Source organism: Microchirus variegatus, assembly GCF_963457635.1.
Source record: "Microchirus variegatus genome assembly, chromosome: 2".
Taxonomy (NCBI): domain Eukaryota; kingdom Metazoa; phylum Chordata; class Actinopteri; order Pleuronectiformes; family Soleidae; genus Microchirus; species Microchirus variegatus.
The window spans coordinates 6,220,575-6,248,031 of record NC_139803.1 but is presented as its reverse complement, the minus strand read 5'-3'; the positions used below and the strand labels follow the sequence as shown (position 1 = coordinate 6,248,031).

The window sequence follows — 27,457 nt, the reverse complement described above, 5'->3', positions numbered from 1 at the left end:
TAAAAATGACCTCTCTTTGTTGGTTAAAAACCCTCACTGGTCCTCAGTATGCTGCAAGTACAAGAACACACGCACACACGGGTGAATAAAGAGCCGTCAGTCTTCGTTGTTGAGGTTTTTTTGTCCGTTTTGTGGTTTTTTTCTTTATTAAAGGAAAAGCATAATTACTACAAATTACAAATAACACTAATAGCGAATCACATCAGCCTACAAAGCAGATATTATGAATATTAAATGATATTATACAGGATCTCATTCAAGTATTTTACATTTTTTCCGTTTTATATATTTTTTTTGTTTGTTCTTTTTTTTCCTCGTTTTCGTCTTTTTTTTTTTATTCCTCGTCGTGGCAAAAGCCAAAGATATTGTTATTGTGACGTCGATGATGTCACCGTCGCGTCTCATTCATATGGCTTCATGGAATTATGTCCTTTTTTTCTGTTTAATCCCAGTCTCCAGACGTCAGAAGCTCCTCCCACTTTCTTGCTTCCTCTCCTCCGTCATCATCATCATCCCTCAAGTCCATGTTTTTGTCAGTTCTGAATATTATATCATTTTTTTTTCATTATTTAAACCATCAATAAACCGTCAAACTCAACTGTAGGCGTCTGAAATCCTGGAAAAATCTCCCTGACGTTAAACCAACAAGACGTCGACAGGAAAACACGAGTAAACACAGCTTTTTCTTTTTTTTAGCAGAGGTGGTTTTTGTTTTTTTAGAGGAAGAACGTGACGTGATGAGGAAACACTGACCACCTCCGCTCTGCTCGCTGAGACTGAAAAATAAAGGTTTGAACACTGGTGTGTGGAGAATTAAAGGCTCACTCTGTCAAAGCAGCAGTCGAGGGGAGAATAAAACATGTGTTTTAAGACTAGAGCCAGAAATTTGTCTTTTAAATGACTTTAAATCACAGTTTTTGTTGTTGGCCGCTGTTAAATTGGCAGAAAAAAAACAAAAAAGAGAATATAATTAACTGATTTCAACATGAAAAACTATAAACAATCTTCTTTCTTTTTTTTTTCCCTTTTGTGATGTTCCCATGTTTTTGTAACAACAAGCGTCCATCTTCACCACCACAAACACTGCAAATTGAAATTAAAAAGCATTAAAAGAGAATTAAAAAAAAAAAAGAGTTAGAGGACAAAGATGTGTAAGGCAGATATATCGCGTGCTCTACGTCGACAGTGAAAGGAGGAGCTGCTGCTGTCGTCATCGTCATCTGTCAGGATTCACATTTACATTTAGAGGAGGAAGGAGAAGGTTTGATATAATCAATACTTGAGTTGGATCACGACGGAAACTCGTCCACACACACACACCGTCGACTGTGAGCCCAGGCTGCTACGTGTGTGCCTGCATCGGCGCTCGTGCGTGTGTGTGTGTGAAACAAAAAAGGAGGCGGAGCCTGCAAAACCCAAAAAAAACCGGTGAAATGTTTGAACCAACACCGTTTTTTCTTTTTTTTTCTTCAAGTAATCCAGATTTGTTTTTTTTTCCTGTACGTGTCACTGATGGATGGATGAGTGGGTGGATGCAGCTCTCGTCTGACGGGGAGGAGGCGGAGTTTAGGACAGGAAGCACAGAGACAGAGAGGACGAGGACGGGTGGACGAGGACCTGATTGAGCACAGGAAGGATTCTTGGATTTGTAACAGACCATCGTATGACACTTGGAAGACACCTGAGAGGAGGTGACGGAGGGAAGAAGCCACGGTTGAGGCTGGCGGGGGAGGGGGAGGCGGGGCCACTTGGTGGCATCTGCTGGGAACACGGTGAGCGGGTTTTTAATTACGGGTGATTTTCACTGCTGTACAATCAACAATGTGATGGAGGAGGAAGTCTGAAGCAGTAAAACCATTAAAATAAGGCAACTTTCAATGATCGAGTCCTCACTGAGGGAACACAACAAGTCTTTTCTCTCTCTCTCTCTCAGCTCTGTAATGTTTCTCCCCTCAGTGTTCGGCCGTAAAGTAAATCAAAGCTCTCCAACGACGACGAGGTGGGGGCTCTGAGTGTGTGTGTGTGTGTGTGTGTGTGTGGATGAAAACGACCCCACTTTGGTCCAGTTGGATGTCAGGGAGCAGCAGCAGCAGCAGCAGCAGCAGCGCAGCCTCCCCGGCGGCCACCAGTGGGAGCTGTTGAGACACTGAGTGAAGTTCAAACAGGTTTATCCAAAGTTTTTTCCTAAAGCCCACCACATGCCGAAAGAAATAATAATAATAATAATAAAGTTCATAATAATGATAATAATCATTAATCTGAGATCTGGGCGAGAAATCGAATCTCCTTCAGCCAGCGTTGATCGAAGAGGAGGAAGAGGAGGAGGAGGAGGGGGGAGAAGGGGGTCCACGTGAATTAAAAAAATAAAAATAAATCCAGGATCATTGCTAAGAAAAGAAAAAAAAAAAAAGCTTGATATTTTAAATTCTTCAATAAGAATTTTTTTTTTTCGTTCCTCAAAAACGAACAAAAATGTATCAAATTAAAATAATAAAAAATTGATGCGGGGGAAAATAAAATATAAAAAAAAAATAATCTCAAGCTTGAAAAGAGCTGGACACGCCCCCTCCCTTACCTCTCCCCCCACCTCCCCTCCAGGTTGACACAGAGTGTTTGTTGTGGTGGAGCTGATCCATGCAGGCCGGCGTCAGCGAGGAGAGACTTTACTTCAGCGTCTTGGCGTCGGGCGCAGGTTCAGCTGCAGGAGGCGGGGCCGTCGTTTTCTGGCCGCCCAGTTTGGCGTCGTCCTTGGCGGCGGCGGTGGCAGCAGCGGCGGAGGCGAAGGCGGGGCCTAAACTGGCCTGGCTGTGAGGGCGACTGGAAGGCTGCGAGAGATGCCGACGACGACCGTCCCCGCTGGACGAGTGTCTTCTGCGACCTCCTTCCTCCATGGGGGGCTGGAACCACAGATGAGAGGGATGTAGATATTTATAATACAAGACTTAAAACTTTGATTTTTACTCTAGCTCCTTTTTATTCCACACTGTGTTGTGTTTTTCTGTTTTATTTCAAAGTTAAAATAGTATTTTAACCTCTCGACTCGAGTCTTTTTCCTTTTCATTCCACCCTGTGTCGTGTTATTTTGTTCTATTTCCATCTCTTTTCTTTTTAAATTCTATTTCCTTTATTGAGAAGCACTTTTGAGCTACAATCCTGGTATGCAATGTGCTATATAAATAAAGTGTATTATTATTATTACACCGTAGTATCATAAAAACAGTACAACATTGCCATAAACTGTCTCTATTGAAGAGTGTGTGCTCGTTATTTAAGCTAGAATAAACTAGATCTTGACCTTTCCTCAGATGTTTTAAGCTCTTCTTAAAAGACACACTATCTCAGGTTTGTAAATTCTGTTCACACGTGGAAGAAAAATAGGCGATTATTTCGAGCAAACGTGATTCCGATGCACTTACATCGATCCTGAAATCTTCCAGTCGCTTGAACTTGCTCAAACATCCCTGAAGCTTGGCGTCGATCTCCAAGTTCTTGGCTTTGGAATATTTAAGGAAAGCCCAGAACTTCTCCAGTCCATAAAGCTGGCCTGTGAACGCCACACAGAGAAGACAGTTAGGTGAAAGCTGAAAAGCTTTATCATTTCTCATCATTCAATAATAACTCACCAGCTTCATAGTCTTTCATCGTTTCCTCCTGGAAATCCTTGAAGATGTCTGGCCTGAACTTCCTCTCCAGACCGTAGCTGTAGTACCTGAAGAGACACTCCAAACCGTACCTGCAACAACACACACAACCGATAATTTAATAATGTGTTGGAACAATACAGATTAAAGAAAGAATAATCCCAGGTGAGGAGGAGGCGGAGTCTCACCTGTATCCTTCTTTCCCATCCTCGACCACCAGCTGTCTGAACTCCTCGTACATCTTCCTGTTGAAATGATCTCGCAGGAAAAACGACCAGAAGCGGAAGAGCGTGTTCATCTCCTGTGACTGACCGATGCCCAGCCGCTTCCTCTCTGTGTGGACACACACACACACACACACACACACACACACACAGGTCAGTATTTAACATTTGAGAAGACGGAATCAAAGTGAAGGAGAAGATGAAATAACGCTGAAAACTCACCGTTGAGGCAGCGCCGGCGATACTTGTGGTAAACGTGTTGCGTGAAGCCGTTCTCCTTGAGCAGCTCGTGTGACGGGTGCTGGAACTTGGGCAGAGACTGAGGCGTGCAGCCGATGTTACCCAGGGCAGGGGTGCCTTCTGACGGGCTGGCGTTGGAGCTGAGAGGAGGAGGAGGAGCCACAGCAAAGTGTGAGAAAGACGACTTATTTTAAGGATTTATAAACGGTTTAATAGAGCGGCGACTCTCACCTGACAGAGGCAGTACGTGACCGATGCTCTCTGGAGTCCATCACCCAGCCGACGTGGCACTCCATGGGAGGATTGGAGCTGTGTCGGGTCTTTCTCTTCCTGGGCGTCTGAAAAAAAACAAGCGCAAAACAAGTTAAATATCAATCGTGGTCATAAAAAAGCGACACATTTCCGATTCTGATTTCGTCTTACTTTGGCGTCGACGGGCCGACTCTCCTTCACCACGGGGTAGAAGCGCGGCGTCATGGTCGGGTCTTTGCGGTGAGGCGTGCGCGGCGTCCGTGGCGTCCGGGCACTGCGGTAGTTTGGCGAGTCAGGCACGGTCGTCGGGAGAGAGCGAGCTATCGAGGACGGCTCCGGGGCGCCGAAGAGTTTGTTTGCCAGAGCGTCTGTGGGGACTGAGGACGAGACCGGAAAGGATTTAACACTTTAGCTAGTTCTTCTTTAATCTCCTCGATGATTCTCTCTGTGTGTTTCTGTAGTTCTTACTCTGTTGGGGTCGTGGTGGACCAGGTGGGACTTCCTGGTTAGGGTCAACCGGGGGCTCAGGGGTCAGGCAGTCGAACTCCTCCCGAGTGATCAGGTGGACCTTCTTGAAGTTCTCCACCTCTTGCTGTAAATGATAAAGATGATCCAGGGTCACAAAACACGTAAATACTCATCCTTCCAAAGCCGTCAAACAGTTTTAAAGAAACCACTTAATGGACAGAAGTCGACTAAGATTAAAGACAAACAGACCTCATCTGCAGCAGCCGGGACACGGAGACGCAGCAGCAAAACACGGCTGCCAAAAACACTTTTTTCAGCCTCATGTTTGACGTCTCTCTCTGCTCTGACACCGTTACACTGAGCAGCAGCAGCAGACTCGCACAAATACACACAAAACCACACAAACCCTGAATTTTCTACCTCCTACTAACAAAAGAGCGACCACTCTTTCTGCAACAACAGCTCATTTAACCATAAACAGAAGCAAAGCCTCGTGCGTCTCACACTTGCCCTTTCATTCCACCAAGAATCCTCAGATCTTCGAGCGTCCATCTTCGCCTCCTGCCCGCAGAGCCGTCACTTCACCCCCTCAGGCCGAGGCCTTGAGAGCGAGCAGCTTTAACTGTGAGCAACTGTTCTACGCGATACTGGATCTGTGCAGCGGAGGTCCCACAAAGACTACAAAGGGCAGCGGCGACAACACAAACAAAGCCGAACTAAAACAAAAACAACGCTCTGTTCCGTGTCCAGAAAAAGCTCCGACTGCAGCTCATTATTCCAGATTATCAGACTGAAAGTCTCACACGTTCTGTCTCTGGCGAAGTCTTCTCCAAACACACAAACACACATCTAAACTCACCTTGATGGTGGCGTACTCGGGCTCGCACATGTCGTCCCACAGGTCCTGCTCGTAGTAGAAGAGGCCGTCGTTGATCACCTTGACCAGCTCGGTGCTCAGCTTGGCGCGCGATGTGTGGTGGCCCGTGCGGTCGCCGCCGGGATGCTTGCGCAGGTACGGCGGCGTCTGCGTGACGATCAGGATCTTGTTGACGTCGTGGTCGTCGATCTCGCCGTCCGAGTCCTCGTCCGACCAGTCGGTGAAGGTGTTGCGCCGGCCGTCGATCTGCTCCATCTCCTCGTCGAACATGAAGTCCAGCTCCTCTGGCTCGTCCTGCTCCGCTCCGTCCTGAAAACAATTGGCGTTATTATGCTGAATTATGACAGTGATTTAATCAACAACATTCGGTCTTAGTATCCCACCTTAGCAGGAGTAGCAGGAGCAGGTGTGGAGCCAGGCTGTTGCACCGGGGAGCGACTCGACTCGTCCTTTTCCTTCTGCTGCAACGAGGGGGCCTACGTCAGTCAATCAACACCGAGCAACGGGGAGACAAGGGAGATGTGGAAGTGGACAGAAATGAGGAATGAAAAACCAGGGTCGGAAAATGGATGAAAAAATGACATAATTAAGTAAACAAACAAACACAAAATGGTGGATACAAATCAAAGATGCTGCACATGAGTGAAGATGAAAGGTCCTGCGCTTCAATGCTGAGATCAGAGATGTAAGAAAATGTTCTCCAGTGTTTCGTCAGAGAAGAGACATGAAGATCTCATCACTTCTACAGCACGGGCTGCAAGATACTGCATTTCCTATAGAGTGCGAGTGTCAGCTGTGAGGCTCATGTCAGCATTATTCTAGGCCAGTGTTGTATTGTCTGAGAAATATAGTTATTTTTCAACAGTTTCTGAGGAAACTGAGGTGGTTTAATGTGCACTTTCAGTGTTTTGCATTCATTTCTGCGAGTGTGTGGCTTCAGGAAGTGAGAAATGATGTGAAATTATGACACAAAAAGATGCTGCGCATGACTGTGAGGATGGAATTCAACATGTGAGCAATGCCTGAATCTGTTTTTTAGGACTTTGTGAGAATGCATTCTGTTACTTTTATATTCATATTATTATTAAATTGACAATTTGAATTAGTTGGAAAAGCAGTCTAAGTCAGTTAAAGCCTTATTGTAGGGTTAGTCTGAATTGAACTCTCTCATTTCACTCGTAAATACGCTTAAATTAAATCTCTGTGGTCACAAAGAATCCAAAGAATGCACTCGAGTAGAGTTTCACCTTGTCTATGCTGACCTTGGGTCTGGCGGGGGACGGCCTGGGCCTCTTCTTGACCTCGATCCAGGACTCAGAGTCGAGGTCGGGGAGGCTGGCTGAGAGGCCTTTGGGCATAGTCTTCAGGTTGGAGGTGTCTGCTTCAGTCTTGATCTTTTGCTTCAGTGGTGTCGACGCCCTCGGGGAACCTGCACCACAACACAGAGATTGATTTTATGACTGTTCCACCAAAAAAAAACCTTATGAATTTACATTTTATCATTCTGTTCCATGAACGCTTACCGCTGGAGTCCTCGGGTGGTGGTCTCGGGACAAACTCGGGACAGTTGATGAGCTGGGAGAAGTCGGTGTGGGTGTGGTTCGGCATGTTCAGGCCCGGGAGAGGCCACTTGTCAGGATCCACCTTCCGACGGATCTTCATGTCGATGATCTCCACTTCCTTACTGTCCTTCAAAGACTGACGAGAGGTGAATAAAGGGTTAAAACGTTAGATTAAGAGCTCTGGTCATTAACTGTAAAAACCACATGATCATCATCCTCTCAGTCACCTCCAGAATGGTGTTGACGTCAGTGGTGAGTGCCTGAACTCTGTGGAAGCTGGCGATGAGTGAGATGGGCAGGAAACCCTCCTCATCCATCTTTCTCCGCAGGAAGAAGTCCCGCTCCAGGTTTTCCAGGCTGAAGTAGTATTCGCTGCAGGAAGGAGAGAGAGATGAGCACAGTCAACACAGGAATGTTAGTGGAGGTATGACAACATTCACGGTGAAATGTCCGCACCGTCGTCACTTGGTCGGGAGGTGTAAACATCCCGTGTTTTATCGCCTATACTTACACAAAGTGGAACCACTAAAACATGACAGTCTTGTTTTTTCACATTTTGGGGACTGGTATGGCCCACTGAGTCCCAAATATAAGTACTAAAAGATTAAAAAGTTGATTTTGCACAATAGGGGACCTTTAAAGTATCACAGCACAGTTGCACATCTTACATTTGCCTCTTGATGTAGTCCTTGAGCAGGTCCTGGTCCCCAGAGTAAAGGTCGTTGCTGCTCATGTTGTCGTAGTAGTAGGTCACAGAGTTGCCGAACTTCTGGCCGTAGGGTCCGTCTTTCATGTCGTATGACTTGTAGCCGTAGTGAAAGTCATAGTGGCCTGGACAGGAGAGGACGAGAGAGACACACAGTCCGTTAGAGACGCATACACTGAGCTTCCATGGTGAGAGATCTTTAAATTGTTCCCTCAAATTGTAGAATGAACATTTAGAACGTAGCAAAGCAGAGAAAGTGGCTGTAATGTGTGAGTAAACACACACAAAAGGGACAATGGTCAACTGCTAAGTATTAAATGCTGAAAGGAAACGTGTCCTTCTTTTCTCGCCTTATTTTCTCTCACACTTTTCTTAACTCTTACACAATTCTAAAAAGGTGCCAAGTATTTGCTCTACCTCAGTCTGAGGAGGGGGAGAGTCAAAACTAATGTATGTTTGTGTGTGAGAGAGAGAGCTGCCAAAATCAACAGGAATCCGATTTCTTGTGTTAAATCCAATGCTTTTTCGTCATTTACACATTTTCTGGTCATTTTTTTCCCTGGTTTTTCAAGGGAAAATGTTATTTTAGCTCTGTTGCTGATCTCTCTCACTAAAAGGTGCCTTTAAGAAGCCTCCTCTGATGCTATCGTGTTGTTTACTTCACCCAAAGCTTTTAGTTTGGTGAAATGTTTAGGTTCCATATCCTGTGAGGACACTTTACAGTGTCCTTTCACAGCATAACAATGAAACCTGGTTCTTATCTCCTCAAATCATCATGAAAAGTCTGTTCAGGGGGAAACTTTTTTCATTATTTAAGGTTTATAGTGATTCTTGTTTTTGGCTGTGCTTCGATGCCGAGATCAGAGATGTAAAAAAATGTTCTCCAGTGATGTTTAGTCAGAGAAGAGACATGAAGATCTCAAAACTTCTGCAGCACATCGACAGCTACATCGACACACTCGAAAGGTTGAGGTCGTGAGAACGTGACACCTACCTCTGCCAGCACCTCTGCCTCGTCCGCGTCCTCTTCCTCGTCCACGCCCGCGACCTCTGAACCCGCCGCGGAATGGTGCTCCTTCGCTCTTCACGCTGGACACTTCGTCGTGATCGTCGCGCCACTCGCGCTCGTACTTCTGACTGTGCCAGTCTGCGGCGAGACAGAGAAACGACGACTATGTTGATTATCTGAACACGATCGCTTTACTGAAGTCACACAAACCTCACAGTTTATATTTAGAAAGAGAGGAAGGAACAGAGTCAATGTCAGTCTGTGATGTTTCTATGAAGTCAGAGTATTTATAAATTTAGAGTCTTAAAGCAGAAGCAACAGATGAGAACAAAGCACAGTCGCCGTGCAGAGTCATTTACACTGAAAAAGAACTCAAATAAGAGATAAACGCTGACCTCTCAGGTCATTCCTGGCATTAGGAGGGAGCCGGGGGTTCTCGTTCTGTCTGCTGTTGTTCCTGGAGGCCGATCGCTCTCTTGGACCCTCAGACTTCACCTCGATCATCAGAGGAACCCACTTCTGCTTGTTTCCTGTTTGTGACGCGACGAGAACAGCAACACGCATTAGACGGGTGGACGGATTAGACCTTGTCTTTTGAATTATTCAACTGACTTTAAACTATGTAGAGCTTTCAGGTTTAAAATGCAGGCGACAGAAACTGACTCAACACTTTCAGGACTCGTAGATAAAATGAGTTTATATATAAATAAGCTTGCATGTACATATATATATATATATAGAATAAAGACAGATTTATAACCCACATTTGTCACTTCACCAGTCTAACAAGGTTGGTACAGAATAATTTACTAAATGAGTTACTAACTACTAAATTACTGAATCAGCCCTGAATCAGCAGCACTACCTGTTTTGACCACCAGGCTGCGTCAGTGACCTGATGTTAAAACCAGGGTTAAAGTGCAATGGGTCAAAGTGTGATTGATTACTACAAGTAACAAGGAAGCCCATGAACGTGCAGATAATCAGGACTATTTTATATGATATTTAGAATGTTGACGTTTTTTTTGCATCAATGCTGAGATCAGAGTTGTGAAAAACATCCTCTTCATTGGTGTTTAGTCAGAGAAGAGACATGAAGTGCTCATCACTTCTGCAGCACGTCTGCGACACACACACGCACTTGCGTGTCTACAATGTTTGTAAGTGTGTTGGTCTGTAAATACAGTAGAGCACTGTGTAGCCCTGCGTCAATGTACAAAGACATTACGTTAAAACACTTAAGGGAACTACAAACAACTGCCTGAGGAAACACACACACACACAGAGTCTGGTTTCCATGACCTCTGAGGCCATCACTTCCTGTAGACTAACTCTAACCTGGGCTATAAATACTAACGTAACTCTAACCTCATCCTAAACATAAATGTCCTCACCTTAAAATGTAGTCATTTACATAATGGACGGCTTGTCTCCATAATGAAGACGAGTCCCCACAACATGACTAATACCACACACACACACACAGATGGTGTGACATTGCAAATGCTTTTCAATGCCAGCATTGTTTCAGGTAATAAAATTTAAAAAAGCCTGAAGACCAGCAGAGAAACAAAGGCAGCATTGGTCACTGAGAGTAACCAGGTTGTGAAGGTCAGAAAACACTCGCTGCCTCTGTTTGGCTGCAGCACTTTTAAATAAAAGAAGCTTTAATTTCTGCCAAATCTGAGACAAAGCGTCACAAACTGCTGCGCCCTGCTTTCTGCAGTCAACTTCTGTTTCCTCAGGGCTAACACTCCGTCACATTCACCTTTTTTCTTTGGCCCGTTCTTCTGGGAGTCGTCGTCGCCGTTCTTCTCCTCTCCTGAGTCGTCAGACTTGGCCTTCAGGTTCTCCTTGCTCTCCTCGTTGCTCTCCCTCTTCTCCTTCGACTCCTTCTTGGCCGTCGTCCTCTTGGGAACCTGGAGACAGAAAGAAGTTTTTAAGAAAAGACTATTAATGCTTACTGTGTTGTTCTTGAGATTCCTCAGTGTCACAATGGTAGATATCTTTCTCTGAGGATGCAACAGGTGCTCTTTACTTTTAGCTTTCACACCACTTGAGACTTGCTGACCTTTCACATGCGACATGTGTCTCCAGTTTATTATCAGATATGCAGCCAACTAACGCATTCTTACGGGACCTTTCGCAAATACGCAGATCATCAGGACTATTTTACACGATATAAAGACTTTTTTTTGGCATCGATGCTGAGATCAGAGTTGTGAAAAACATCCTCTTCATTGGTGTTTAGTCAGAGAAGAGACATGAAGTGCTCATCACTTCTGCAGCACGTCTGCGACACACACAAGGCGAGTTAGCTTAGCCTTAAGTATGATAGATCACACCTAGCATTAAAATCATAGTCGCGGTGCATCTTCAGTGACCACATGAGATTAGATCTGGGATTATCGTGCTCCGTATGCAAAGAAACACTGATGTCATGTCTGTTTTTTCAGGGCAAAATTATGCTTTTTAAAGAGTCTGAGTGTAGAAATGTGTCTGATGTCAACTCTGAAAGGAAAAACATGCTCAAACCACCTTTTTTTTCACCTCTGATAACTTTTTAAGCCAGGTTTGAATGTCTGCAATGCAAAGTGTGGATTAAATAAATCAAAAATGCAGATAAGTATGACATAGTGTAACATAACATTTTAGGTTGTGGAATAAACACCAGCAAAGTTATGACACGGTTGTTACGTTGACTATTTCACAATAAAGGCTTCTGCATGAGTTATTCTACAGAGCTAATCCAGCATTCTCGAGCCCAGACTCACACAGAGAATAACGGACGCGGGGTAATTCACCACGCGTGGCGTCGCCTATCTCTGCTCACAGAGCCAATATCTATAAGTTTATTCAAATCAAACAGAGCACAGCCTCTCAGCTATCAGCTGCACACATATCTGCAAACCCTGATACTCCCACACATGAGGTTTGTAAAAAAGGAGTTTATCTCTAGTCCTTGTGAGTGACTGCAGGCTATGAACCACACATTTAATTCCCCAAAAATACCAGGCTCAGCACTCAAGGTGTCACACCTCAAGATCTAACACTGAACACAAAAGACCCACTTTAACCGTGCACATGAGACCAAAACACACACAAGGTTAAAGAGATAAATTAGACAGGCAGGAGAAGATATTTTTGAAACGAACTAGACCTTAGTGTAATCATAGGCTGCAGCTTTGTTGACATTTAGGGCAATGTTGTGCAATTGTATGTGATGAGATGGAGAAAGATGATGATTAAACAGAGACCGACCGAGCTTTACTTAGGAAAAATAATCTTTAAACAGGTTAACTGGATGAACAGGTTCATAAACCATATGACCTGCAGGGCGATAGAAATGCTTCCCAAACGCAGGGAGTTAAAAACCTAATTGACTTTATGGAGACAGTGAAGCATATTCAGCCTTTTTCGACTTCACACATTAGGAAATGGACTAAAAATATGGCTTTGTGATGCACAGGAGTCAGAGTTAGCTCAGTGCTGCCTTTAACTGCAGTCACCTGTTCACTCGTGGGTCACTGCACCTGCTCTTAACTCGACTGCCTCGATAGTTAAAGTTGCCTTTGTCCTGCAAATATCTTAACGTCACCACAGGACTAAACAACCAAAGGAGACAGATATGGACTCTGTTTTACTGTGAACTTCCTGTATTTTAAAGGGCTTCGAAATATAAAAAAAAGCCCACTGTGTGTAATGTAAGTTATATTCCAACTTGTTCGGTTTAACATTAGATAGATTAGACTTTTCTTTGTGCAGCGTAGGAATGCTTAAAATGGCAAAACTCTAGTAAACGGGCAGGCTGCAGGTTTCCTGGGCCGCAGGTTGAACTTACACTGAATCTCCACGAGTCCCTGACCTGCCTGACAGTCGGCGGGCAGGACACGGTCCGTGTCACTGCTGCCTCGATCTGAACAGAGAGGGAGGAGGGAAGAGCAGTTTAGAGGAGACAACGATGGGGAGGGAGGACACAATGGTCACATGACATGAAGAAAAACAAATGTTACTCAACAGAAAATGAACATGAGTGGTGATGTTGACTCTTGAAAAGCTGCTCTGTGCTGTATTGTTCTGTTCTGACACCAGGCCGTGGATAATAAGAAGCATCTGCTGTATCTACAGTGGACAGAGCTCCTCCCGGGGCTTCATAAACTATATCCAATATCATTACACCGGCTAAGCTGCTAACGCTGTGAAGACGGCGTGCATTCGTTTTGTTTACGGCTCCCGATCCTGCACACGTGGGAATAAAAGAGGCAATTATTTTAAGCGAGACCAGAGACTCGTGAGATGAAGAAGACGCTCAGGTGTGAGGGCGGTGATGACGGGACACGTGTCGAGATGGCAGGGATGACGAGGCATTGTTCTGAAGCGGAGGTCACGGTGATATTCAAACATGACAAAATAAAAGGCTCCTCAAACACTGCACCTTCAAAATTTAGACAAGGAAAAATAATACTGGCGACATCACACGGACGCACGCCGACCCAGCAGGTGGTGAAAAAACATGACATAACTATGAAAGTTAAATAAGAATGAGTGGAATATGTTCTCGGGTAACTCTTATTCTGAAATTCGGCTGAAACTAAGGCAAAGCTGCAGCAAGAAGGACATTTAAAATCTGTTGAACACTCAGATTAAAGCAGAAATAAAATAAAATAATGGAATGGGACCATAAAAGAGCCCTAATAAAACCTCTTAAATAGAGCTATAATCTGATTTGTCAATGCAGCCAAAAGCCCCAAAAATAAAACTCCTCCTTTATCAAGTTTCACCGTCCATTTCCCAGCATGCAATCTGTGGAATTCAGTGACCGACGAGCAGCTTTAAACATTACATGACGGCTCGTGAACTCTCCAGTACTCTAAGTATAGCAGCAGCAGCAGCAGCATAAATCCAGAGGCAGCAGAGTATTGAGAGGGGGGATCCCTAAAAGGACATCCCTTCCCGAGGCTTGGCAGGCGTCTCGAACGACGCCTCCTGCCACTGTACCCGCCTGGTTATTCCTGGCTCTGATGAAGTGACCCACATTTTCCAGCTCGGGGATACGCTCACCCAAGACCGAGCTGCCTAAAATAGGGCGAGGGTTACTGGGGTCGCTCTCCCGGTGACACACTAACGTCCCGGGGAAAATTGGAAATAGAGAAAAGACGAGAGGATATGATTCACAAGTGAGGCGCTGCAGGAGGAAGCAGATTAAACGTTTCCCCCTGTTTGGACCAAAGGCTGTAATCCAGCAGGGAATAAGTTAACTCTTTGTGGATTAGGAAAGTCTACATTATGGGTGTTTTTGTCGTATTTTCTGGCCCTGTGGTCAGAAAGGTCGTGGGGTCGTGGTAATCCTGGACTAAGTCAAACAGAGAAATGTGCAGTGGTTGAGTGCACACAGACAGACGGCTCTGTCTGGAAACGCTAGGGCTGTAAATAAAAGTCGACTGGTCGACTAATTGGTCAACACGTTCTGGCTCGACCAAAATTGTGATTGGTCGACTAATTTTTTTTTTTTTATGGTGAATTTCATTAGAAGGAAAGTACCAAGTGCTAATGGGGGTGTTTTAGAGCACCCGTGTTTCACAGGTAACAGTCTTCAGAGAACACCCCCCTTGTTTTCAACTATTTTGGTTTAGTCCAGCCCAGTGGGTTGAAAAGAGCCGCACCCGTAAAGCACCCGATTCGTCGATTTTTAGTCGAAATTTCAGGGCTTTATTTGACCAAGATTTTCTTTGGTTGATTACAGCCCTAAATCTAGCACATTATAGAAGTGCAGCAGGAGAAAGTCAGCAGCTTTTTTTGACTTTAAACTACAAAGACACTATTAAATCAACGTACACCCCAATGAAAACAATGACGGGACTGTGTTTAATCTCGTCCTTTAAGGAGTTAAAAAGGCATTTGATTATTCATCTTCAATACAATCAAGTGCCTACATGACTATTATTCACTCTAATGTGATTAAAGGAGAGGTCAAAGCACAAAGAGGTGAGCAGACCACTATCATCCCGTTGCTCTCATTTGCCTGATCGTCTATAACTCTGTGTCACGCTTGCTGCGACTGAACCAAAGATAAAAAGGATCTTGTAATTCCACTTATTTATTACACAAATAAATCAAGGTCCTGCCTTTAAAATAACACAGGACAAAATTGCTCCACCTTCACTAAAAAGGAAAAAAATCAATGATTCCTTTTGCACCAGGGACAGAGGAAATATGAAGTCGGACGTGAAGTTTAATTAAACTTATGTACACAATGTGTGTTTCTCTCTCGACTCTAAACCTTATCAACAAAGAAAAAGTTGAACTCCGTTCCGTTTCCCGTGTGGACAGAGCCGTACTGAACAAAAACATGTGTGCAGATGTCACCGTGGACGTTCTCCAGAGATCCTGCTGCCAGCTCTCGCATGTCCCAGTGAGCTCATGTGACAACAATACAGGAGAAAATTCTCCTGCTCACTCAGCGTCAGTGTCCTCCCCCCCCCCCTCTCCACTTCATTCATGTGTGAACACAGCAAACCACTGACCTGCATGTCTTTAGTGGCGATCTCGCCTGGTGTCGGCCAGCTGTTGGTGTCGCCAAAATCTCCAACCTGAAGTCACACGGTAATAAAACGCGGTGGGTTAATACAGACTTCAGGAGTCGGTAAAGTTTGTGGTGAAGGTGTGGTTGCGAGGTCGCTACACACAGCCTGAGGCAGGACAGGTAAACAACAGCCACACTCTGACTGTACAGAACTCCACAGAGGTGACTCATTCTGGGTTAATGAAGTATTTCTCTGTAAACGGTGACGGTGCTTCGCTGGTTAGATAATTAACCGGGAGGGGAGATAATAATAATATGACTGTGCCGTGCCGTGCCTGGGTTTACTGATAGAGAAGGGTGCACTGCCCTGGTGTTAATAAACGGTAAATAAAGCTCAGTAAACATTTTGACTTAATGAACACTGATAATCATTCTTGTATCTGATCATAAAGGCTCAGTTTTGTGGAAAAGCTCTGTGCACATCAGAATGGGTCTCTACTTTACTCCAGTCACCATTCTGGACCTTCATTTTAACCATAGTTTATGTAGGTAGATGTAGATATTAGAATACGAAGCTACAGCCAGAGACGACAGCTCTTTTTGTTAAGTAAACACCAAATTGAAAATGTAAAACAGCAGATAACTTGTTCTTTGAAGAACACATTTTTGTGCCACCGATCTTCAAAAGTGTGAGCTCCAATTAGGTCACACTTGTTTTTGCATAAGCAGAGATGTATTTTGTCTGCTCAGTCTTCTAGTATTAATGCCAAACATGACGAGAAGCACCGATCACATTACAACAGTGCCCTAATATCCTTGTTTTTGTTACGGTCTTATGGGAATACCAAGGAATACTTGAATAAACATTACACGGATGATTACCTTTCCTCCTCGCCTGGGTTTGGGTGGGTTCCCTGCTCTCACCACCTTGGCGGGGCCAGTGGATTCTGCGGAAACACATCAAGAAAGTGACAAATTACAAGTTGCTCTGCAAAACGTACTAATGATAGGACGAGAAAGACGTTTAGCAAAGTGTGAAGAAGCAAAGCAGGAAATGATACAGTGCATTTATCTACCCTGACATTGATGTGACGAGAAAAACAAAAAACACGTCTAAAGATGAAGAACATCAGTAAATTAGAAAGACATTCAAACTGCAATAAGTCGATTTTCCTGAAATGCAAATATGATAAAAAGAATCCTTTAAAATGAAGAACTTCTCCAAAAAATACAAACGTTCTGCTTCTTACTACTTCCACTTATTTAAAAAACGTAGAAATGTCATCCAGATTTCAAAGAACAAAACAGCACTTCCTGACTTCTTATTTTCCATTACATGTATACAACTTTTTTTTTTTTAATTAATTAATTAGTAGTTTTGAAACGACAAACAATACACAGCTCCAGTCACCAACCGCAAAGTCACACCTGAGTTCTTAAGTCAGCAGTCTTACTTCCTGGTAGAAGAATAGAATAAGAATAACACGATTTTATTGCGTCCAGTACACCACAAGAAACTACAACTCTTTTAAGAATAAGAAGACGAATCAATAAGTGACTTTTGAACGTAGAATAACAACACGAGTCACAGAGAAGTCCAGTTCTGCAGAACACGACGGAGAACATGAAGACAGCACCGATGAGGTCAGCGTGGCAGGAAGCAGCTTTTTAACAGAATCACAGCAGCAGCCACTGCATGGAAACAACTTCTTTAAAACGTTCAAAACCTCAATCACCACGAAGTCAAAAATCAGAACTCACCCTGCGACATGTGTGTGTGTGTGTGTGTGTGCACTCAGGTTACACTCAGGTTGTTGTATTCTATCCCTCTTTTGACTCTTCCGGACACCTTACACTGTGGATCCTCAAAGAGAAAACACTGCTGTTCCACGCCATGACTGTGACACAGTTTAGCAAACAAAAAGGGAGTGGCGTCTTATCATCATTTCAAAATATGGGCCAAAACATGTCATGATAAGCATTCGACTCACTGGAGATGCAACAGTGCAGAAGACTTCTAACCCCTCATTACCACGTCATATGCTAGGAATAAAAAGTACTTGAGCAGTGAATTGTTAGTTTTGGCAGCTCGGCCTACATTTCACCGTTAAATAAAAGCTTCTTAAAAACCCAGAGCCGCCTCGAGTGTTTAACTCAACACCTCTTTACACACACACACACGTTGCGTCAACAGGGTCCTGATGATCCTTATAACTGCTGCTGCATCACATGACATGAAGAGTCACTAATGACACACAGGAACAAGAGGATTCCTCAGACAGAAGTGAGAACGCTGCAAACGCGACCATTTCCTCACCGAGATTGAGATAAACTGCAGTTTTGGAGGTTTGGTCGTGTTCAAACGGACACTTTCTCACCTGTGTTTCAGGAGCCGGCTATGAAATAATCTAGAAACCGTTTCTGTTTGTTTGTTTGTTGGCATTCATTTCACCATGTGTGAGCGCATGGGTGTCGTTTCATGTCACAACACTGCAAGACAGTTTTACAGGTATCCAGTTCAAAGATGGGCGTGGTCTAACCCACAGATCCCTGATGTAACAATGCAGTAACAATGTAGTAACAATGAAGTAACGGCAACAAAGTACTGCTGAGTCAGAACTCGGGTCTCTTACTAAATTATCGATGCCAGAAACTCTCTCTTCTAGTCTGAAACGAAATGCGTCCAAAAACCTGTCAAATACACTATAAACTTTAATAAACAAAACATCCTAAACTCCACTCAGCAGCCTCACGTAGCACCGTCTGTTACAAGCAAAGGCTTTGTGCTAAATTTACTAAAGGAACTTAGATGAATTCCTTGCGTATTTATCCCCCCCGTATATCTGCTTAGATTGAGCACAGGGTGTGAACAATGGTAGAAAGTTTGAAAAGTCACTGCATGACCGAGCGTGTTTGCACAGGCAACGATGTACAGTAAGTCAGGTGTTGAAATCTGCAGTGCACGCTGTACTCGTTTACACTGAGCCCTTCATGAATATGTGCTCCATCGATTTAACAACCGATCAATCATCGAGAAAACAAGAGCTTAAAAAGCCATTATTTAATACTTCTGACATTTTAATTGTACTTTAAATAAGCAACGTCACCATTGTATAATGATTGGATTAGCACCAAAAACACAAAACAATGACCAAGCCCAACACCAGCCATGAGTGGAAGGAAACCTGGCTTTGTGCATTTTAACTTTGGATCCTTTTTCCATCCGATTTAAACGCTCGAAACAGAAGCTGCGAGTGTGAAAGCACCTTGAGAACAGTCTGACTCAACAGGTACGAGTGTTATCTAAGCGCTATGTGCTCAATTCTGCAAGAGCCGCGATAAGAGTGCCATGTTCTGTAAAAACCAGGGAGCAGGCCAGGTTTGCGTGTGTGCGTGTGATTGGTTACTGTTGGGGACATTTTCCGGACTAAACCAATCGCATAGGGACAGCTCATCTAGTCAGGGACGAAAGCAATGACGACAATACGTTGAAATACATCTGACGACATGTTTAAACTGAAATAAATGAGCGACAAAATGAGTAAGGTGGATAAAGTCCTCATTATTCAATTGTTTTGGTCAGAATTAAGAGTTAGAGCAAGCGTAGAAGCTGTAAATCAGCTTGTGAGTCTTCTTGGTGTGGCAGGTCCAGGTTTCTGGAGCCCTCAAGCAACACAATAACGTCTGGCACTCCCCACTCTGCTGGATCCACGACGGTGATTATAAACCAGACTTCAGGCAGTGTGCATGCAGATTTGCGTCATTAACGTGATCAAGTAAGCAAAAACATTAGATTATAATGGGAGCTTTTCCACACACTTTCCTCTCAGGCAACTCTGTACTCACCACGTAAGACTCCACCGACACCGCTGTTCAACACTGCACCTACAATCAAAGCATTGAACCGAGTGTTAATACACTAGTATTTCACAAAACACATTGTATTTGATAATCATGACAAACAATAACGTGACAAACAGCGGGACGGTTGCAGCCTACGTCCCTTACACTGAGCCATAGGTGTGTGTGATGTAAGGAGAGCAGCGACCACTTCTTCTCTGGTGTCATTCTCTATTTTTAGCGTCAACCGGTCAAACACGACTGGCCTTGCTCGTCCTGCAGAGACTCTCATGTCCATCATGTCCTCTCACACTTCCTCAGACCTTTATTGTCTTTTTCCTGATTCTGTGTCCACAGAGGAGGCCAGTTGTTGTAGCCTGCTGTGCACGCCAGACAGCCTGAGGCGACCATTAGCATTAGCCACCACCCCCACAGCCACTTCACATCAACCATTGTCTCTCCCTGTGTCACACAATGTCCCCCAGTTCAACTCACTCGGCTTTCTACTCGTCCTTGTCAGCAACAGCAACAGTTTCAGTAGAGTTATTGGCAATGAACCTAACTTTGTGCTGTAATATTTTCTTTCAGGCCACTTTCAATTATCTCTAAATTGCACCACTGCCAAACACACACACTCACACACACACACACACTCAGTCCCTGTACGTCGTCGTCTTCTTGGAAACCGGCAGCTCTCCGCTCAGGTGGAGGCCAAGAACAGATTCCCACGGGTGATAACAGCGCACAGTAGCAACAATACCTGCTCCAAACCTCACAGGGTTTATCACAGGGTGAAAACCTTTAAATAAACCATGTGCCACATCAGCCCTTTAGTCCTAGATAAACATGAAGGCTTTGGGGAACTGGCCTCGTCCTCCGTGAGACTCTTTTGTAAGAGGGTTTTCTTCAGATTTAACTATTTAAGGGAAGCGTTGGATTCTGGGATTCAAAACAAACGAAGCCTTTATTTTGAAATTATGTCAGCACCGCTGAATCATGATGAGATATCGTGATCGTTTTAAGAAATATCACCCACCGCTTACTTTTTTCTTTACTTAACTGGCCCCCCTCCTCACAGACTTGAAGATCATGTGGTCCACAGGTCTTCACATGAGGATTTGCAACGAGACATCCACACAAACCAGCGTCTAATCGAAAAAGGGCCCACGTGCGTTTCATTTTCATAAATAGTTCTTCAGTCCTCTTTAGATTAAAGAAATGAGAAACCCTGCCCACCATGACACACACACAAAGTTCCTACGAGGCAGCAGATTAGAGGTTTTCACACAACGAGGTGTGAAAAACCATTGTGTTACTGGCTAATCATTCTCATAATCGAAAATCCCTCATAACCTTTAAATCACTTTTATCCACGAGCTGCATGCAGCACTCCGTCACCTCCACTGCAGAGCAGAGTGACGACAGGAGAGAGAGAAGGACCACCAAATATGGAGGACCAGACACTCTGGAGTGTAACGCTACAGAGCGTCCTCCTCTATGCTCCACACACACACACAAACACACACACACCACATGAGCGACATTGCCGCTTACAGAGTGGAGATCGGACTGCAGTAGCAATTCACACTTACACTAGTGTAGCTCATTTTCCACTAACATCTGACTTCTGTCTGCAGTGGGTAATCACCATCTGCTCAAAGGGTCAAAGGTCACTGCTTTAGGGCTGGGCAATATGGATCATTTTGACATCTACTGCTTTATTCTGGCAGTCTGGTCTAGACTAAATAATCTGTAAGACCAAATAATCCAAACAGCATCATCCCATGATTACTGAATGATTGGTTTTATCGTTACTTGTAATGTAATGAAAGTAGTTTTGGATTATCCAATTCATGCGTTGTTTCATTTGTGTTTACGTACAATTTGACCGTATTAAAAGATTATTATGTCGCCTAATTGTCTTTTAGATTTGATTTCCTCAACTGCAAACAATTCCTCTGCAGAACAGTATTTATAAAAACAAAAATCAGAAACTATACATGCATCGATACCAGTACAAACACAGACCACACCCTGTCTATATTAGGGCTTAACCATTCCAAACCAAACTGAAACATGACAGAAACACAGCAAAACATCCTAGGCTTTAATGCTAAAAGAAAGTGTTTTACTCTGTATGTTAATTACTTGAAGAAAACTTTGTTTTGTTGATTATAAAGTAAAAAATCAATCAAACCGTCACCTGAAGTTCAGATAACTGTGAAAATGTCAATAAATCTCCTATATGTGTTTCAAAATACAGTAAATGGAATGCGTTAGTCATAGTAAAGCAGGTCGATCAGTGCGATTCTGCTGGGGGCGCACTAAACTGTCTGATAACTGTGTTTCCTAACGTCGTCAGAGGTCAAACATGTTTATATAGAGTTGTTCTAAATGTCCACACCCGCTGGCTGGGTGAAAAGCCAGTGATCCCAGAGAGAGAGAGAGAGGAGGGGACACACTGATCTTTGAATTCAGGCATAACAATGAACGTTAGACTCCCAGAGTGACATTTCAGTCACTGAAAAACACAGGAAAAGAGACGTTTAAAACCAGTTTACCTTCTGTGTGAACAAGTTTGCCACTCCAGAAAGTGGCAAATGTTGACCCTGCCCTAGAAAATGGTTTCCTGACCTGAAATCTAAACCGACTTCTCTGTCAGAAATCCTCGTACTTCCTGGAACAATGTGCAGCATCGACCTGGTACAGTAGAACACAGATTAACCATTTATTCCTTGTATGAAAAACATTAATCCAATCCGCACGCATCGGCTCCTTTTTTAAAAAAACACCAACAATGACTGGACATGTCCTCGTTTCAAAATATCCACACCCTGAGAAAACGTCCGCGCTGCCAAACCTGAGAATCATGCCTCTATCACAGCGTCCAGACACAGCCCTGAGACAGATAAGCCTGTATGAACTGGACAATTCAGGACATGGCGATCATCTGAAACAGCTGACAGGGAGGGAGGGAGAGTGTGTGTGTGTGTGAAGCACAGGGCAGGAAAAGTGGAAAAGAGTTAATAGGATGAACATAAGGCCGCTACTTACACCACAGGTTAATCTGCTCTGAGGTTCTGACCTTCTGTGCTCAACGATTGTTTTGTCTGAGCAACGGTTTTAAACGTCAAGACGCACAATTTAAAAAGATATACAAATAAAGCCAAGAACAAACTTGAGGTTGTTGGGCGACTAAGGAACGATTAAAGCGTCTTATTAGGTTTATTTTAATCAAATCAAATATTATATCCTCGTGTTTCTATAATTGGCTTGTTCCATTTACACTGGGACAAAAAACCTCTCCCGCACACCATAGTCAAGCTGCAGGAGCATCGTCCATCCTGCCCTTGCTTCCACGTCACCGAGTCACACCTCAGCACTTCACTTTCATGCCCTTTGTTAAGTCTCGGCACCTCGTAAAAAAACCCGAATACACACAAACATCTCGACGCGTCTCAGGAGCAACAAAGAGGAAAAGGATTCACGGTGCAGCGACAAACGCAGGAGACAAAATAGGTGTCTGTAATACCCGCCACAAAACCATACACGTTCCTCTATGTTTGGCGAGTAAAGGTCGTCTAAATCTAAGCAGAATTAAGTGATCAATAATCAGAGTTTTTGCTTGTTGTTATCTTTAGGTCAGGTGTACCTATACTGCTATGTAAGCGGACGATTCTCTGCGTGCAGAAAGCTTATAAAGAAGAAGGTGGTGATGAAACAGGAATGCACGGTCTCACGTGATGAGCAGCTGTGATACAAATTATTGTCATATAAAATTTTTAGCTTCAGCACTAACGCGCGAGACGCTTCGTGTGTACGTATTTGATGCTCAGCTGAATCAGCAGTGTACCAGTTTACTCATGAGAAGGAAGAGACTGGAGTATATGCAGCAGCAGGAGGAGGAGGAGAAGGATACACCCGTGTGCACTCAACAACTCCATTAGGATAAGGAATTGCACCGACAATCAACGAGCCTTTAAGTGATGAGGTAAGAGAGGAGAGGGAGCTGAAGAGCATGCACAAGCAGAGTGTGAACTGATTTGGTTAACAGAAACATTTATGCAATTTCCATTGTGATATATATCAGATAATATGAAAAAAGTACATCAAAAGATTGTTTTCAGTCCTAAATTGAAGTTCAGCTAATCAGCAATTTCCATATTTTACGTCACTGAAACAAAAGCAGGACGACGGCACTGTCCATATACTTTGAACGATTATCTTCCCAATCAATAACAATAATCCCTGATAAAACATAGTGGCTACTGTGCATGCAGATTCAATCTTAGCTGAAATGATTCATTTACTAACTCATGCACACTGATGAAAACAGCAGCGACTGTAATAAAATGTCAAAATATTCACTTTAAAGGCTCTGGTCATCTTTCCAGGACAAGTTAATTCATCAAAAAACACAATAGTGGACAGACTAATTATAGGAGAAAAACATGTTTTTACAGCCCTAATCCAGATCCACCCTGCTCTTTGCTAAGATTTAAGACACATTTAGCAACGTCCGCCCTCGGTGATCCTAAAACAAGCCGTGTGTGGACTGTAGGAAATTAATTTCCAGTCATTCAGCCGGTGTTTTTTATCCAGGGCAGGAGTCCAGGGTCTCGTTCAAGGACAAACTGGATACACAAGACTGATAAGGCAGCAGTCAGTTTACCTGTCAAAGAATTAACTCTCTAACACCGAGTTTTGACAAATATGCTCTAATCTTCAGACGATAACCTAAGAAACATGACAAAAAACGTCAGCATTGCTTCGCTTCAATCGACGCTCATTCCCCTACAGAGGCAGATTTACTCAAGATCTAGTCTGACGTTTAATCAATGATGTGCTTCACTAATCAATAGATGATTGATCATCGGCTATTTTGAATGATCAGTCATTAAAAGGCAATTATTCAGAAAATATTTTCTCCAGCTGTAGCTTTATGCTTGTACTCAATGACTGTTCTTTTCATGATTATTACACTGTCACAATGTTGTCGTCTGTATGGAATAATAATATAATAAATAGCCACCTGAATAACAAAACTAAATGCCAGGTTAAATGGCAGAAAGTGTCATTAGTTTCACCTTAAATATGTCAATGTTTCCCTAAAATGAATAGTGAAAACAGCTGGTAGAAACCAGTAGTTCCAAAGAAAGTAGTCACAGCCCACAAAATAAACATAACCGTATAAATGTCTCTTTTACATAGACATTTATGGCTTTGTATTTTAATTTTGTAACCACACATTTAAATCCAAGATTGACATGTGGATTTAGGCAATTGTATTAAACACTAGTGCCTGGTTCAGTCTTGCTGATGTGACAGCTTTTATTTAGGGAACATATGGTCCAGATTCAGGGTACACTGTGTACCATAATAACCACAGCACAGTCAACGAGCTGCCTTCGAGCAAAAAGACAACACATGCTGCTGACAACGCTGGAAGTGTTCAGGAAAAAGGGTCCTACGGCTCACAGACACGGAACCACCTTGACAGGGCAGGAGAAGGAGGGGCTGCTCCACGTGTAACACCAATAATCATTATAAAATATAAATTATTAACAAATATATGCGCCTTCGTCTTTGATTACTATGATGGCACATAAAAAAATGGTAATATGTGACGTTTGAGTACGGATCCGAGTCAGATCATGAAGGAGCCATGATGACTGTGCCTTACTAGCTACCATGCTACCGACAGCTAGCATGGGTTGACGGGGCAGACAGTCGTCTGGTGTGGGCTGACAACGTCCACTGGACGTGACAGCGGCTTTGATAAACATCAGAGAGCCGAGATGCGCCACATCCATCGCCATCGGAGGTGTGTGGCTGCCGCAGTTTAGCGCCGATGTGGTTATAAACGCGAGCTAGCCGGCTAATAGCGGCCATGCCTTTCTCTCTCACAGAGTGGAACACGTGGAATGAACACGTGACGTCTCACAACAAACCCACTGCTTTTTAGTGGATTAAAAGAGCGGGTGTTAAACGGTACCGACGTGTTTTGGTGTCGGGAAATGACTTTAGAGAACGCCAGGGAGTTAGACCGCCTGACAGGCTTCGCACGGAGCGGACTGTGGAGGTGGCAACCTGGAAGCTAAGCTAACATCTGGGTGCGAGGGGCTTGATGGCACACTAGGCCAGCTATGTGTGTGTGCGCTATTGTTAGCCGTTAGCGGCTACACACATACACACACACTAAGCTCGTGGGTTTAATGCTAATTGGTGGAGAGTGGGACGCAGAGGTTATGTGTCGACACCTCCCTGAAACAACTGCGTTAACACGGCTTTAAAACACGGGTTATGTTGCTATAGAGCAGGAGATACGTGAGCTTTTATGTCTTTGAGTCTGGGCTAACTTTGAAAAGTTCAAAGTCACTGCAGAAACAGTGACAAGTGCTACAAGTAGCATGACTTCACTTAAAACCAGGGACAGAAGAAGAAGAAGAAACACACCCACCCAACAAAAACCTGATGAATGCACAGACTTTGTCTGAGGTGGTGATGACATAACTTTACTACAACTACAACTGCGTCTGCAACACAACCCTAAACCGCCCTTAAGCAGAGTTGAGCAACGGCAGGGAATACACTTTTTGAGGCATTTCAGCAGAGGGAATGATGGTGCTCCCTTATGAAATCAGCCACCCATGATTCCACACTGCAAATCAGGAATAGTCCCCACACCACAGGGGGAGGAGACGATGGAGACTGGGACAGGGGGGGGGTCATGCACTCCAAAAATAACCATCTTGGATACAGGGTTTGTATACGCAGCCCTTTGCCTTTTTTAGTGTAATAAACTGACCCCACTGTTGTCCCACAATTGCTTGGTCATCCCATGAGATCACACCTGGACCCACACACACATACACACACACACAGTGACAGCCAGGAAATCAACACGTAGGGAGGGTACAAACCGTGGTGTGCTTGTCCATTCACGCTGACCACGGTCACAGCGTTCATTTTCCTAGTCCACGGGTTCACCTTGGGCGGGGGAGCTTCAGTAAACTCCTTTCTGCTGCTCTTAACTCCCTCCTCGCTTTGCTTGTCCTCGCTGTCACAGCTCTCTTTGCTCTCCTCCGTCGCCTCCTTGGAGCTCTGCTCCTCCGCAACAGGGGTGCCTCCCTTCTCGGGGCTGCTGCCGCCGCCGCTGCTGCTGCTGCTACTACTGCCGCCGCCGCTGCCGCTCCCCTGGTCGGCGACATCAGTCTGCCGCTTGGCCCCGTCGCCCCGGCCGCCAACCTCTTCCTCCGGCTCACCTCCAATCATTTTGCCGTGCTCCTCCGCTTTGGCGAGCGGATTGCCGGGCAGGAGAGCCTCCACCTGAGTGGCCATTTCCCCACCACCGTCTTTCTTCTTCCCCTCAGGATTACCAGTCCTTCCCCCGGCCCGAATTTGCCTTCAATTTCAAGGAAATGTGAAGTTGTTCCGCGGATTCTGCCGCTCCCAGACCGACGAGCTTGAGCCTAAGACGCAGAGCAGTAGGTGCTGGTTAAAACATACGTAAAAAATATAAAGAAACGTGTCCGAAAGCTTCTCAGGATTACAACCTTATCTCCTACACCAGCAGCAATATGGATGATCCCCACCACGCGATACCAGGGTGCGCGCACGCACACTGTCGAGGGGGAGTAGACACGTAAACACGGGAGCGCGCTTTGGGTCAGGCCGAGGTGCTGCATTCAAGTGTTTCCTGGTCAAACACGCTGTCGATTTCGGAAAATCATATGGTTCCACTTTATCAAATTATTTTTAGTTTTCACATTATACTGACTCCTTGTTATGTTTGCACTACATTTGCAGTTTACAAATCGAGAAATAATAGAGATTTTTCTTATTGTTTTAAACCAGCATCAGTCGTTTTCATACATATTAATGTATTTTGTCACGATGCACTTTCATTTTATGGCCTAAAAACACAATAAATTAATTATTTTCAATATAATTCATGCAAACTGGATTAGTTTTTGTTTTGATTATTGCAGCCATGTGAAACCTGTTTATATATGCATTAGTATATATATATATTTTTTTTGCAATGTCATATTTCTGTCACATTTAACCCTTAAATTGACAGGTTTTGTGCATAGGCATGTAGGTGTGAGTATT

General features: G+C 44.1%; 1 protein-coding gene across 1 annotated transcript; it reads right to left on the bottom strand.

Annotated features, from left to right (window-relative positions):
• Nucleotides 1–2,511: 2,511 nt before the first annotated feature.
• Nucleotides 2,512–27,250, bottom strand: larp1 (La ribonucleoprotein 1, translational regulator). The gene is made up of 22 exons (XM_083910369.1): nucleotides 26,266–27,250; nucleotides 19,349–19,387; nucleotides 16,385–16,449; nucleotides 15,504–15,569; nucleotides 12,821–12,895; nucleotides 10,748–10,898; nucleotides 9,375–9,509; nucleotides 8,965–9,117; nucleotides 7,933–8,095; nucleotides 7,492–7,636; nucleotides 7,226–7,400; nucleotides 6,950–7,131; nucleotides 6,086–6,178; nucleotides 5,685–6,011; nucleotides 4,826–4,949; nucleotides 4,529–4,734; nucleotides 4,337–4,443; nucleotides 4,088–4,245; nucleotides 3,830–3,974; nucleotides 3,624–3,733; nucleotides 3,417–3,544; nucleotides 2,512–2,897 (listed from the first exon to the last, which is right to left on the bottom strand). The coding sequence occupies exons 1-22, from the start codon at nucleotides 26,681–26,683 to the stop codon at nucleotides 2,664–2,666; spliced, it is 3,399 nt and encodes a 1,132-aa protein (XP_083766495.1). The 5' UTR covers nucleotides 26,684–27,250; the 3' UTR covers nucleotides 2,512–2,663.
• Nucleotides 27,251–27,457: the final 207 nt, after the last annotated feature.